Here is a 14,708-nt window from a genome sequence, read left to right on the forward strand (position 1 = left end):
AACTCTGATTTCAAACATTTCTCCTTTGTGTTTAAAAATCAATACTAATAATTTAAACTTCACTTAGAATTTAACAAGTAGGTTTGTAGAGACCGAAGAATATGGAAACAATACATTCTCTAGCTTTCATTCATCCTATCTTTAGCCTGAGGTCCAATAAATGTCACATACGCTTAAATAACTTGCTGAGTCGGGTTCTCTCTGGGAAAAGCTACTTAATAAGACGTACTACTGTTGTGCACTTTGTTCATTGCTAACAATGTCATAGAGCAAACCTCTATCTGCAGCATTTAATGTAGTAACCTAGCACTAGATGAAAAATCATCTATACAACTCTAGCAGTTGTCCAGATTCAGAAAGATGTAACTTTGCATTGAAAGTTTGATACGTTTAGAAAAAAAACAATATTCGCGATATACCTATCTAGTGCACCTTACATGTCCAGAAGTAAAGCCAAGTACCTCATCATATTCTTGTAGTAAATCAGATATATTTACTGAGTACCAGGAAAGAACCTTGTAGATTTAGGAAGAGGTTGGTTTGATTTTTATAATCAAACTTAATTTGAAACGTGCAGAGAAAATTATTCATGTAATAAACTTTGTTTTTTCCAGAAAAGATGTCAGAAGTTACAAAACAGCTTCTTGAAAGTTACGATTTTGAAGATGTAAGAAGCAGGTAACTTTGTTCTGAGTTCTCTTTAAAAAAGCTTAAGAAATACATTTTGTTCACCTGCACACTAACGATACTGCCTTGTATTCTAGACTCTCTACAGAGGATTTGGAATGCTTAAATGAGGATGGAGAACTGTGGTTTGCTTATGAGGGCTTGAAAAAAGCTACAAGGTTAGTTCAGTTCTTCAGTGTTTTCATAACTCCAAGCTGTGATCTAGAAAATAAACAAAGATCAGCGAGTAACTAATTTGACAGTGCAATACTGAACATCTGTTTGAGAAATGAACAAACACTACATTATATGACTGGCTGAGCAGCTTAAAATCACTTTAACAAACTTTTACTAAGTCAGTGAGGTAAGTGTGTATGTGTCAGTCGGGGAAATGTGTTTCCTCTGAGATACCATGCATAACTTTCAACTCCCTTAATGCACAGGTGATGTAATGGAATGTCTGCGTGTTAACCACAGTACTTTGTTTTCACTTTGTATTAAACTTGACCCATTGCATCAAGGTCGTACTACATCTGCCATGTTCTTTCTCCCTTTTTTAACAGAGTATTGGAAAGTCATTTCCAGTCTCAGAAAGAAATATATGAAAAGGAGATTGAAGGTTTGAACTTTAAAGTTGAACATCTTAGCCAAGATATTAATCATCTACAAAAATTATTTCGAGAGGAAAATGACATAAATGATGGTATTCGACTGGAAGTTAGCAGGCTAACTTCAGAAAACCTGGTAAGATCAAGGTGTAGTAAAGCCAAGTATGCTTTTGTTACTTAGTAATACAGTCCAAATGTGTTTGTGGCACAAAGCCCTCAAAATCTTGCAGCCACGTCCTTGAAATCTCAAGGCTCGAACAGATAGGGCCATCTAAGATTGCATGTCCATACAGGCTCTTTCCCTGCATGCTGGGGTGGTGTGTTAGGAGGCAGCCAGACTTACTGTCTGAGTGTACAGCTTGTTGGGGCAGCCTCACAGAAGCTTTTTCCCTTTTGTTTTTTGTAAACCTGAATTGAGATTTGATTCTAATCAGAGTGGCAAAATACCATTTTACAAACTCTGACTTGGTGTGTAGCGCACACACAGGCTTTGGCTTCTGTTGTTGATAGCTAGGGAGACACTGAGAGTCTTTAGAATGCATTTGAACCCTGGTACGCTTATGTGGCTGAATACTCAGATTTTATAAAAGATGTTTTGAACTTCGAAATGTTGCCAGGATGTCCATTGCTGAGCTCATACAAGTATTTTGGTTACGCTTTTTGCGGTTTCTCAACAATATGAGGAACTCTTGAGGGGTGTAATAATTTCTACAGCTTTATACTGGATGTCATGAAGAAACAAGTATTTATTTAGGTTTTTTATTTAGACAGAATTTTAACTAAAAATGAATCGGAGGTTTAGCAGTCACCAGATAGTCACCTCACCATACCTTCTTTTAATACCTACCTAATTTAAACTTCTCATCTGATTTTAAAAAAATAGCTGTTTTTTGGTCAGGCCGTGTATTTTTCTGATGGAACACTGTTGGTATTTCAGACTTAACGAAAAGCAGTTTGGTGATACTGTAACTTTCTATGGGTCAGTGTTATAACAGTGTACTGAGTCTGTCTGGGATGGGTTAACTTTCTTTGTAGCAGTCCGTACGATGCTGCATTTTGGATTTGTGGGTAAAACAGTACTGGTAACACAGCAGTGTTTTGGCTGTTGCTGCACAGAGCTTGCACAGTGTCAAGGCTTTCTCATTTTCCTGCTCTGCCCCACCTCAGCAAGTTAAGCTGGGGGTGGGCAAGAAGTTGGGAGGGCACACAGCCTGGAGAGCCGACCCGAAGGACATTATATGCCCTACCATATAATGTCATGCTCAGCTATAAGAACTGAGGTAGAGGAAGAAGAGAGGGTGTGTTTGTCTTTATCTTGACCCAGATGTTTTCTCGCTTCTGCTCTTCCTATTTTCTTCCCTGTTCTGCTGGGGCATGGGGTGGAGGTAGGGGGGGAGCGGGCATCTCTGTGGGTGCTTGGCTGCTGGCCAGACGGGGTCAACCTGCAGCAACCAGCTTCAATTTTCATCATGCTGAGGCATTCAGGTTTAGAATTTAGTTACTTCATTCTTTCCCTGTAGTCAGAAGACAGAAATCAGCATCTTTTTCTCAGAAGCCTCTTTAAAAAGCTATTTCTGTCTCTCAGGTTGACAAGTTTTATGACTTGATAGTGAAAAACCAGATGCCTGTGGGATTTATGGTGGTTACAGATTTGTGCAGTTCTGAGGCCCTCCCCACCAGAGGGCAGCTAAGCATATCAAGTTGCTAACAAATTGCAGGCAAGGCTTTTAATAGTCTAATTATTAGTACTGTGTAAAACCTATCTAACACAAGGAAGTGCTATTATTCCAGAAGATGGTATATACCACATTATTTTTCTGCTGAGTGAAAAATAAACAAAGAAATATTTTCAAAACAAAGTTACTAAAATTGAAAATATAAGGAAAAACTACTTAAAATGTTACTTTTAAAAAATGGCTCAACATACTGCATTTTTTTTCCAGTGTTAATTGAGCTAGGGAAATTAAAGCCACAGTGTAATTTCCTTTAAACCAGAACAGAAGAATGGTAGTACTGGGCCAGTCCAAACATTTTGTTAGCTCACTATTTCGTTTTTAAGAGTGGCCAGCAGCAGATGCCTCCAGAAAAGTTAAACAAGTCAGGCAAGCAGGTAGCAGTACTCCCTCGCAGTGTCTCCCCAGTCTTTGATGATTTGCAGTTGAAGGTATTCCGCTGTCATAGGAACTGTTGCAGACATTTGAAAAGAAGGAAGGTGCTGAAATACACAATCTCCTTTTTCTCTAAAAGGTGATCCCAGATCTTAAACAGCAAGTTTCTGAACTTGAAAATCAAAAATTAGATCTTGAAAACCGTCTTCAAGAGCAGACTGTAAAGTTGAAAGGTAAAATACCAGTATGGTCCCTAGTCTTACAGTTGTTTAAGATGAACATGATGAATTCCCTATATTTTGAATTTTTAAAAGCTGAAGAAATATTACGATAACTTCATTGCCTTGTTACTTACTTTCTTGCTAGTAAAATGTAAGAAACACAATAAAAAATGTCTTGTGTAGTTTATATCTCTGTTATTAAAGAATAAAACATATGCAAGTATGTGTATTTTTTCTTTTTTTAACCTTTTTTAGGTCATTCAGTTCTATGGTTTGGATGCCTGCAAGTGTATTTAGTAGGGCTCTGCTAAGAATATGTGTAACGGAGTATGCACTTTGGAAACTATCATAAAAAGGAAAGATGTTTTGGAACTTAAGGCATACTCTATGAGGTGGACTTCAGAGGGTGTTGAAAAATTCAGAGGGGAGATGGAGGGAAAAGCTCTTGCTAAATTTGCTTGTTTGAAAGTTCTTCTCAGTTTAGGAAAGCATACTTTGCTGAGGTTTCCGAGTCTCTCTAACTGTAGTGTCTTCCTAGACAGTCGATTTAAAATTTGCAAGTAGTTTTACTGCCAACTGCAAGAAGTTGGTAGTGTCAAAATTCCCCATCCCATATAATCTTCTGTGTGGTGTGGAGTAGTCATATACTTCTCTGATACATTATCTGACGTGTCATTTGATTTCGTTAGATGAAACAAAATTATGAGTGTAAGAAGAGATTTACTGAATACTAGTACAGAACAGTAAGCAAATGTGATTTTGTTGTTGTTCTTTTATTTTGGGTTTTGTTGCTAATTATTTCTGAAAAAAATGAAGAGATGTCTAATCAGCTGCATTTTGAGCTAGAAGGGGATAGAACACAAAGACGGTAAATATATATCTATTTCTTTTTTTTTGTTTTAATGTAAGAAATGTAGTTGCCATAAGCTGGGGTAACAAAGTCACTTAAACTATTTTGAAGTACCACATCCAATGTAAGATTTGCCTTACAGCCTTGTGTACAGTTAGTAAGTAATGGACAAGTATGATACGACTGTGCTTTAATGAAAGAAGAATAAGAGACAAAGCTTCTTGTCTATCTATTCATAGAACAAATGAGGCACAGAATGAAATAGACATAAACGAAGAAGAGAGTCTGAAAGTTGCAACCCAAGAAACTGAGGGGCTGAGCAATGGTTTGATGCAAGATGAAATCCAGGATGAAGTAAAAAGCAAGATAAAGCAAGAAACAATTCGACTTACTGTGGAAAACAGGGTGAGGAAGTGAAACTGTCTTAAGAAACTGTACCTGAAACGCAGGATAAAAAGAAAGAAATCATGGTTTCATGGTATGGGCAGGATGTTTTCTCAATTCGTTGGGGGAGAAAAAAGATACAAAGGTTTTATGTTTCTTCCACCAAATATAAGTAAAAGCACATCATAGTGCTCTTTAATTGTGGCAATAACACGTAGCAGTAGAAGACATTTTTTAATTGTGATTGCTCTGAACTCGCTGACTGTGATTATTACAGGATCTTGAAGAAGAACTAGACATGAAAGATAGAATAATAAAAAAATTGGAGGATCAGATCAAAACTCTTACCAAGACTATTGAAAAAAGTAAGATATTGTTATTTTATTTTTTTTTTTTTTTAAAGAAATACAGATTTGGATGTTCAGTGTGTGTTTGAAAGAAAGTATATTTTAAAAAAAAAAGAAAAAGGTAGGGTTTGGGTTGGGTTAGAAATGTTAAAACCTCAGAAAAAAGTGCCAGGGAACCATCAACAGAAATTATATAAAAGCCCATTCCTGTATTTTTTTTCCAGCTAAATAATGGGCGCATACGGGACCTAGACTGTATGATAAAAGATTAAGCCGGGGGCATCAGGTTCTGTCAACAAAAGTTAATACATAACCTCACACAAACTGTCTCCGAGCCAACAGAATTTTAGTTTTGCATCAGATGAGTAGCTCCTCCCATGACCTTCAAATGGCAGATGGTTCCTGATTTGAAATTAGTTTGTACAAAGCTCTTATAGCAAGTAATTCTTCACTATAGAATACATTTCAAAACATTGCAGAGGTGACTAATGTAGAGCTGTATTGTTGCTGTTTGTCTTCTTAGTGCAAGTAATTCCACTGAATCCAGTGAAACTAATCACATTGATAATATAAATGTTATTTAACTCATAATGCTTGGAACCATAAGCTAAGAACATTATTGTGAACAGGGCCCATACTCTGTTTATTACAGAGAAAACTGCTTTTCTCCAATAGTTTGTTCTAACGTGAACATTAGCTTAGCCGTTTACCTGCAGGTAACAGTGCTTTTGTGTTTGACAGCTGAAGCTCACATGCCAACTTTGTCCAAAGAGTACATTGGAATGATGGAGTACAAAAAAGAGGACGAAGAAAGGATCATTCAAAATCTGATCCTCGGTATTTTAGTAACGCTTCAAATTTTATCAGTAGTCAACGATACTCAGTGTAGAACACTACAAGAAAAACTACAAGGCGCCATATTTTACTTATGTTCAAAGTTGCCTTTTTTTTCCATTCTCTTACCACCAATATGACTTGGAGGCTCTATATTGCTCTTTTTCTACTGCCAGTCATTTCAAATATAGAAGTGCTTTATCTGCATAAAGATCACTTGTCTGACTCTACGTAATGCTGACTCTATCTTTCTTATTATTTATTCACTTATAAAGCTATAAGTCTCAAGAGCACTCGAGGGACTTGAATTTACTTTCTTCCTGGTCATCTGCTAAGTCTGTAAGTCATTGGGCTTATATCCACGTGTGATGGATTACTCTCCTGGCTGTCCCTTCCATATCATTCTCTTCACTGAAGGGAACTGTGCTTTCATGTTTCTCTTGTAGAGGAACTTTGTCCTTCCTCTGAGTTACTTCACAATAGCAATCTTGCTGCCAAATCAGCTTTTTGCATTAGCTTACAATTAATAGTAAACTCGACAAATTTTCCATGTACATTAGTACCCTTGTAAACTGCTGCTTGGAAACATCTTCCTTTTCTCTCATCTGCTTCAGCCTTGTGAATGTTCGTATCTTTGTGAACAAAGGCGTCTCATTAAGCAATGCCAGAATTTGGTGGGGCCTCCAGTGGACAGTTAAATGCAAATTGCTTTTTGAAGTTGTCCTGTGTGGCTTAGCCCATGCTGGACCTTAGAATTTGCTACAATACTCTCCTATTACTCTGAAAAACTTAATTAATATCTTATGTGAACAATACTGTTACAGAAGTTTTCAGAAACAAACAATCAGTAAATCAATTATCAAGTGACTGGTCACTGAAGAAATAAACCCCATAGTGCTTGTCTTTTTCAGAATGATATATTGAATTGTTGAAGTTTTATATAATAAACCTGATGACTCTCCTTTATGCAGATTTAAAGCCACGTGGAGTTGTAGTTAATATGATACCTGGCCTTCCAGCTCACATCCTGTTCATGTGTGTGAGGTATGCAGATTACCTGAATGATGCTGACATGCTGAAATCTTTCATGAGTGTAACCATTGATGGTATCAAACAAGTTGCTAAGGTAGGAATTATGTTTGGCCGTACTGTACTTTCTGATTTTTAATATAAGTTTTCCAAGATGCATGCAGAGTAGCTGGGGAATGCTCACACTTCCATTTGCTGGTGTTCCTATAATAGAATAATAATCATTAGTAACACTTTTTCTGAAGTTTGTAGTAGTATCCCTGTAAAGCCTCCAGGTAAGGGTATATTGTGCTGAACACAGAATGCACAGAATGCATTAACAGAAATTATGTTTTTCTGAAGAGCTTGTTGACAAAGTAATTTAAAGTATTTTGCATTTTACAATGAGTAGCTAATTAGGTGAAGTGCACCTGTGCTTTCAGTACTGGTAAAAGTCGGATGGACAGAAATGAAGGTTAGTATGTTTGGCAGCAGGCAGGTATCGGAATTTTAAGAGGTTTTTATACTGCTGTTCTACTAATATAATGTTTTTTTGACATGTCATTTGGTACGGCAGTGTTAGTACCCAAATGATTAAAGTTATGTTGCCAGCCAGTTTACAAAATCAAGTTATAAACAAGAATTGTTAGCCTGTTGTCTCATCTGCATAACGAATTCAGCTATGTGACTGCTCTATTATGGATTTATAATGCAATAAAACACCAGACATGCTTTGGAGCACAGGCAGAAGTGGACTATGGTTTATGCAGTTGAATTTGTTGTATAGAGAATGCCTATAGTTCATTCGTGAACAAATTTATACCACGGTTTATCCATTAGAAAAGCTTGTGCTTACTTAGCTAACAAAAATAAAACATACTTACGCATAGTTAGAACTGTGTGTATATGTAGTTCAGTTTTGTTTGTGTATACAGGCGTCATTCACACTTTTTTGCAGGAAGGCCTCCAGTACACTACAACACTATACATAGAAATGTGTAAAACTTGGTTCAGACTTCTTAAATGACAGACTGGCTAAATAAGACTTAAAACAGTGTTTACTAGATAAAAGAGGGATCTTTGCTATATGTATATTAGCCTGAAAACACAGCGTGATTTGTTCAACTAGCATGTTATAGATGCCGTATGCTCCTGCTGTATGTGGGCTCTTATACCAATTCTGTAATGGTCTTAAGTTTAGTTATTAAATTAACTTCATGAGGCAGTACCATTATAAGATTGCATTGCTTATCATTTTCAGGAACATTCAGAAGACTTTGAGATGTTGTCGTTTTGGCTTTCCAATACATACTATTTTCTTAACTGTTTGAAGCAGTACAGTGGGGAAGAGGTAGGAATTATTTCATCAAATTATTTCATTACTTTACTTGTGACAGACTTCAATTGGAATTAAAAATAGTGATAATAGATAATTACTCACCAGCTCACCACTGTTCCTTCCAGATATTTAGATACTCATATTGCTCTGCAGTGGTGTTACATGTCTTACACAAATAATAAGACAGTGTAGAACTAACAGATCAAGTGAAACCAAGGAAACATTAAAGTGCTAAAGTAGGTTAAAGACATGATGTGGAAACTGCTACTTAATTTGAACTCTTCCACAGGAGTTTAATGTGACCTGGGCTTCAGATGTCCAGCTACATATATATATATAAAAGTTTTACTATTTTGTAATTGTGACCATTCAAACACTTACTGCTACCAGTATGAGATTACAGAAGAAAACCTCAGAAAAGGAGCTAAACAATAAAACACCCATTTTTTTCCTTATTTCACTTGCTTGTTTAAGCTAAGTTTTAACCTGAAATACAAAATTCTTTCAAATTCTTTGAAATTGCAAACTCTTACTGTATTTTATTGCTAGGTTTTATAAACTTGGGTAGACTGAACTGAAATTGCATAGGCACATGAGAATATAGTCTTCAGGATTAAAGCAAAGAGGTACCATAAAGCCTTGGAATCACAGTAACTGTGTACCGTCTAAACAACAGTACTCGCTCTTGTGGTCCTATCGATAACATCTAAAGAGCAGTGGAGAATTGAAAACATTTAAACTTAATTAATAAGTCTTTTATAATTTAGTTGCAATAGTAGGGAAAGGTCTGAATCCAGAGTTTAGAGTTTTAATCTACATTTGTAATGAACATTCAAGACTTCACACAAGTTAGGAGTCAGTCTAGACTGACTCTGAAAGTCAGAACTTTCCTGATGAAAAGTCCAAAAATGAGATTCCTTTGCAGCAATAAAATGTATTTTTTTTTTTTTACCAAAATAGTTTAAAAACTGCATTTTGTCTTTTTTTTTTTTTTTGGTTTGGGGGGGGGAGGTGGCTTTTGCTTTCTGTTTAAGTGATTTAGGAATTGCTCCAAAATTCTTGAATCTATGCATGTCTTTCCTTTGGCTTTAGCAGGCTTTAGGAACAGAGTAAACATCAACATAGACTGGAAAATTAAGTACAAGAAGCCCAGAACTGGAAGCGTCCATTGAAGTTAGCTGTAGCTTTGACTCATTCTGAGACTGTGTTCAGCCAGAGATGGAATGAGTTACTCTAATATAAACATTACATTACAGTAACTGAATCTATGCATGTCTTTCCTTTGGCTTTAGCAGGCTTTAGGAACAGAGTAAACATCAACATAGACTGGAAAATTAAGTACAAGAAGCCCAGAACTGGAAGCGTCCATTGAAGTTAGCTGTAGCTTTGACTCATTCTGAGACTGTGTTCAGCCAGAGATGGAATGAGTTACTCTAATATAAACATTACATTACAGTAACAATTTATAATTATAATGTTATGTGATTTCTAATAATTATATTTACAACTTACTTGTAGGAATTTATGAAGCGTAACACTCCACGTCAGAATAAGAACTGTTTGAAGCATTTTGATCTCTCAGAATACAGACAAATCCTTAGTGATTTGGCCATTCGTATCTATCACCAATTCATTATTGTAATGGAGAACAACATTCAGCCCATGATTGGTAAGACAGCAGCAACCCAAGCAGACTTAAATGTAGCTTGTGAAGTATACGAATAGAGCATATACATGGAGGCAAAAGATGGGACAGACTTCTTTCTCCTGTTGATTTATACATATATATGTACCTGCATGTGTGTTTCTGCTCATACAAATTCCACTGAATGGTATATCCCCACAGGGTTCAGAAAGGCTTTTTCCTCACAACTTTCCTTGTGGGGGATAATGCTTTGAAACCAATTGACATTCTACAAAAACAAAAGGCTTTTTAAAATTTGTGTGCTCCAGAAGCCTTTGTCAGTATCTTGTTTTTCTCATATCATTTAACTTTTAAAATATCCTGAAAGTAGGTTTTGTTCAATAATTAAGTTAACGTAACTAAAAGGAGCCTTAGGAGTGTTGGTCTTACCAGTTATTTTCCATTGTCTTTCAGTACCAGGCATGCTGGAATATGAAAGTCTTCAGGGAATTTCTGGCTTGAAACCTACAGGGTTCCGTAAACGTTCTTCTAGTATAGACGACACGGATACCTACACAATGACCTCCATCCTGCAACAGCTCAGCTATTTTTATAGTACTATGTGCCAGAATGGCTTGGACTCTGAGCTTCTAAAGCAGGCAGTGAAGCAGCTTTTCTTTCTGATTGGCGCTATCACCCTCAATAGTCTCTTCCTCCGCAAGGACATGTGCTCTTGTAGAAAAGGAATGCAGATAAGGTAAAGCCAGTAAAGTTTCAACAAGCAGTTGCTTGAGAATGAGTTTTTAACGCTTTTATGTAGTGTCCTTTATTGCTAAGTCACTGGATATCCTGTAACCGTTCTACTGGAAGTAGCTAATTGTTTTTTACTCTTTTGGAAAAAGTAGATCTTTGCCTTTTGGGCTGAGCTTTCTCAACATAACATATTACAAATTGTTGTTTCCATGGAAACACTAATGGAGGAAAAGACAGAGAAAATTATGGTCTGGAATTTAAAGTCAGATATGTTTAGGATTCTTTCCACACTAGTTCACTCATGATGTGATGAATAGTATTTTTGATTCTTTCTTACTATAGTAAACAGGTGCAGCATCCCCTGGCTGGCAGACAGACAAAAGCTGACTTGCATTTCTCATGCCCTGTGACGAGAAAGGCACTGAGAGAGAGCCTTTGAGGGTTTGGATCGGGCATCATCTGTCTTGTTACGAGCATCAAGAGAACATGCTCCTAACTGTTTTGCAGAAGATACAGTTCATTTGTTCTCCATTAGACAGTCTGCAGACTAAGGTGAAAGAAAATCGGTAAAATGTAGACCGATCTGGGAATATTACTAGAAGAAAGCTGATAACCTTTAGGTCATCAGTTGTAAGTCTGGCCCTGCTTTGTAATGTGCAAAGATTGTTCTCATTTCCTGTATAAGTTCAGTTGTAAATGAGTATTTTAAAGACATATACTTCTACAGTGTAATAGGCAATGCCAGTATATATTAGTAATTTTCTGTAAACAACAGCTAAACTAATAACTTGCTTCCTATTATCCAAGCTTTAAGAAATAAAAAAATAAAAAGGATTGAAATATACAAGGGATTAAACTTACAGATCAATAAGCTATTAATTGATTTTTATGATCTACAGGTATGGTTTTTAACTTAAAATGTATGAATTCGAACACTGCATTAGAGGAGCATTCCTTCTTTAGAAGTCTTTAATGTAACTTGCTTGTTAGGGAGAACCTGACATTTCTGTTGTCCATTCATGGTTTAATCCAGATGTAATATCAGCTACTTGGAAGAATGGCTTAAGGACAAGAATCTTCAAAGCAGCAATGCCAAAGAAACTTTGGAGCCTCTAGCTCAAGCAGCCTGGCTCCTTCAGGTCAAAAAGATCACAGATGATGATGCCAAGGAGATATGTGAACACTGCACATCTCTTTCTACTGTGCAGGTAATGAACCATCTGTTTTCTTCTGGCAGCATCAATTGCAGAATCTTAGCTATCTAAAATAATTTGTTGCAAAGAGCTATTGGCCTTTCATTTGATAAAAATAGCATTCCTCAGCGTTCCACATTACCACTTGTTAAACTGAATTTTTTTAACTCCTTATTCCTGATTGTTAGCATTTTAACTGCTCCCATGGTAAATACTTGCCTGCTTTGTTCTATCCCATGTTTTTACTCCACAATGCGTTTTCTTTAATTTGTCACAGGCTTTTTTTGTTGTTTCCCTTAATTGATTCAGCTTTTTCTATATCTCTTTGATCCTGCTGACACCTCTGGAAATGGGTCATATATGTAACCAACTCATTAGGTCAAAATTCTCTCCTTATTGTAAAATTCTTTACTGGAACTTCCATTAAATATCAATACAGATATCATATTAATGCTTTCTTCTTACTGTCTTCTCACTTTTTGTGACATACTGAAATAGTCTTCTGTAATTTGAACAGATAGTTAAGATCCTCAACTCCTACACTCCAATAGATGATTTTGAGAAAAGAGTGACTCCATCATTCGTTCGTAAAGTCCAGGTAAGAGCTACAACTATTATTTCTCATATTCAAGTTACAGGATACTTCATACACACAGTTTTTGATGCTGCATAGTTATACTTGACCTTTACATCATATTGTTACTAAGTTGCTCAGCTTCTAGACATTTGGAACCGATCAAAACAAGACTCCTTAACATCATGTGAAAGCAAGATTTGCAATGGGAAGCAAACAATGTACTGGTTTTGCTTTGATTCGTAATACAATATTTTCTTACCCTTTCTGTTATAATTTCAGGCTATGCTAAACAATCGTGAGGATGTTCCACAGCTGATGCTCGATACCAAATATCTCTTTCAAGTGACGTTTCCTTTCACCCCCTCTCCACATGCCTTGGAAATGATACAAGTCCCCAGCAGCTTCAAACTTGGCTTTCTCACAAGGGTTTAATAAAACCAGTGCATTGGTATTTCCTCAGAGACTATATAAAGATGGGCGGACTTTCATGGTTCACTTCTCCAGCTGGTGGATAGTATGGCAGCTTGCAGTGAATTAAACTGTTAAAAACTCATTCTTGCATCAAGACTTAAAAAGTAGGAGTAACTTCAGCTTGTGATTTCATTCTCTTTGCTTACTCTTGCCACTTCGTTACAGTCCTACAATGATGACTTTATATCATCAGCTGGACACAAAGCTAACCACACAGTTTTTTAGCCCAAACCTGACAAGAAAAGCATTTATCTGACAAGTTTGCATTGGTGCCCTGTGAGCACCAGTCAGAGGGGAAGACTGCCATGTGATAAATGTTATTACTTTACAATTTTCCTTGCCTTCACTTCTTCCTGTAACGAGATTTTTTTCCAAGGTAGTTCTATTCATTGCCTTGATATACTGGATCTGTTTTGCAGTGTATTTCACCCTTCTATACTCTTACACCTTTATTTCTTTCATTAAAGTAGTCTTTTATAACAGTTCCTCCAGAAGACTGTAGTAGGAGGGAAGGGAAGGTCCTTCCACAATTGTTTGAAAAAAATCAATATAAATAGCTACATTGAAACTGGGGAACTGAGATGAGTCAAGAGAATTGCTGTTACAAACCCACATTGTCTTTTTCTAGGCATGCTGGCTTGGCTCACTGAATGCTTGCCTTGCAGTTCAGGCACACCAGACAGCTCTTCAGCCAGGGGAAGGACTCAGGTGCTCTTCTTGAAGACTGATTTCAGTTTTGTTCTCTGCAGTGACAAGTCTGGATTTTCATATCAGACATTATAGTAGAAAAGTCAGGTATAAAATTCATGTCATGATCCAGGTTTGAATGACAAACTTGTTTCTCTAAAAAACAGGAGTCATCTGGTTTGGGTCCATCTCTAGTGCAGTGTATTTCAGAATATACACTGAGTATGCACACATGTGCCCATCTTCTTTTTCCCTTTCTTTTTTGCTGGTTTCCCTCTTCCAGTCCAGACACTGAGTAGGGGTGAATGCAGCTACTGTGGTCTGGCCTTACGGATAAACCACGCTTAATTCCTTACATTTCATCTTCATTTCATTTCAATCGCAGGATCCTTAGAAGCAGAAGTGGTCCTCTTTTTGCTCAGCCTTCTCCCTGTAGTCAGAATGCAACAAACAGTAACTTCATTTAGTACTGGACCCTGTCAGAACAACTGGAGAAACAGCACTCGCCTCACCACAGTGATGGCTGTACTTAGAAGTTCCTCAGTAAATAATGCTAGTTTTCTAGCTAGTCTATTAGACATAGTTATTAAAATTGAGTACTAAAGCTTTGAAATATTTAAGGCATTCTAATGAATTTAGTTAATTTAAATACTACAGAAAGGAACAATTGATGTGATTTTTTTATTACACAGTGTTAGTACTGCTTGTTGAATTTCACAGAAAAATCTGTAAATATAAAGAAGGAATCATTCTTGCTATGCAGTGTTCTTGGTGTTTACTACATACAGTGAAATATTCATGGTGATATCCGCAGAGATATATTCAAAATATATGAAGGAAAAATTGTTTTGTTCAATAACAATAAAAGCTGTACAAAATATCACAGACATGTAGGTAGACTAGTATTTTAATCTGTTAAATAAAGTAGCTTTTAAATCAATTTGTAGTGCTTTGAGTGATGCAACAGTTATGTTTTCAGTATGGGATCATTTGAAAGAAGTTACTAAGAACTATGTGAACATTAGTGAATACTGTCAG

General features: G+C 36.5%; 1 protein-coding gene across 1 annotated transcript in view; it reads left to right on the forward strand.

The window, feature by feature from the left end:
* The window catches only part of MYO5C (myosin VC), a gene marked incomplete at its 5' end in the record, with an annotated part of 35,745 nt that extends 22,801 nt beyond the window's left edge, over positions 1-12,944 (forward strand). The window contains 15 exons of the mRNA XM_019471314.1: positions 615-678; positions 765-845; positions 1,230-1,410; positions 3,522-3,615; positions 4,420-4,471; positions 4,693-4,858; positions 5,115-5,202; positions 5,926-6,021; positions 6,990-7,144; positions 8,288-8,377; positions 9,884-10,034; positions 10,464-10,746; positions 11,776-11,950; positions 12,453-12,533; positions 12,792-12,944. Of these exons, the coding sequence (XP_019326859.1) occupies positions 615-678; positions 765-845; positions 1,230-1,410; positions 3,522-3,615; positions 4,420-4,471; positions 4,693-4,858; positions 5,115-5,202; positions 5,926-6,021; positions 6,990-7,144; positions 8,288-8,377; positions 9,884-10,034; positions 10,464-10,746; positions 11,776-11,950; positions 12,453-12,533; positions 12,792-12,944 (1,910 nt within the window). The remainder of the gene's footprint in view (positions 1-614; positions 679-764; positions 846-1,229; positions 1,411-3,521; positions 3,616-4,419; positions 4,472-4,692; positions 4,859-5,114; positions 5,203-5,925; positions 6,022-6,989; positions 7,145-8,287; positions 8,378-9,883; positions 10,035-10,463; positions 10,747-11,775; positions 11,951-12,452; positions 12,534-12,791) is intronic.
* Positions 12,945-14,708: the final 1,764 nt, after the last annotated feature.

The sequence above is a fragment of the Aptenodytes forsteri genome, unplaced genomic scaffold (genome assembly GCF_000699145.1).
Source record: "Aptenodytes forsteri isolate BGI_AS27 unplaced genomic scaffold, ASM69914v1 Scaffold1, whole genome shotgun sequence".
NCBI classification, from domain to species: Eukaryota; Metazoa; Chordata; class Aves; order Sphenisciformes; family Spheniscidae; genus Aptenodytes; species Aptenodytes forsteri.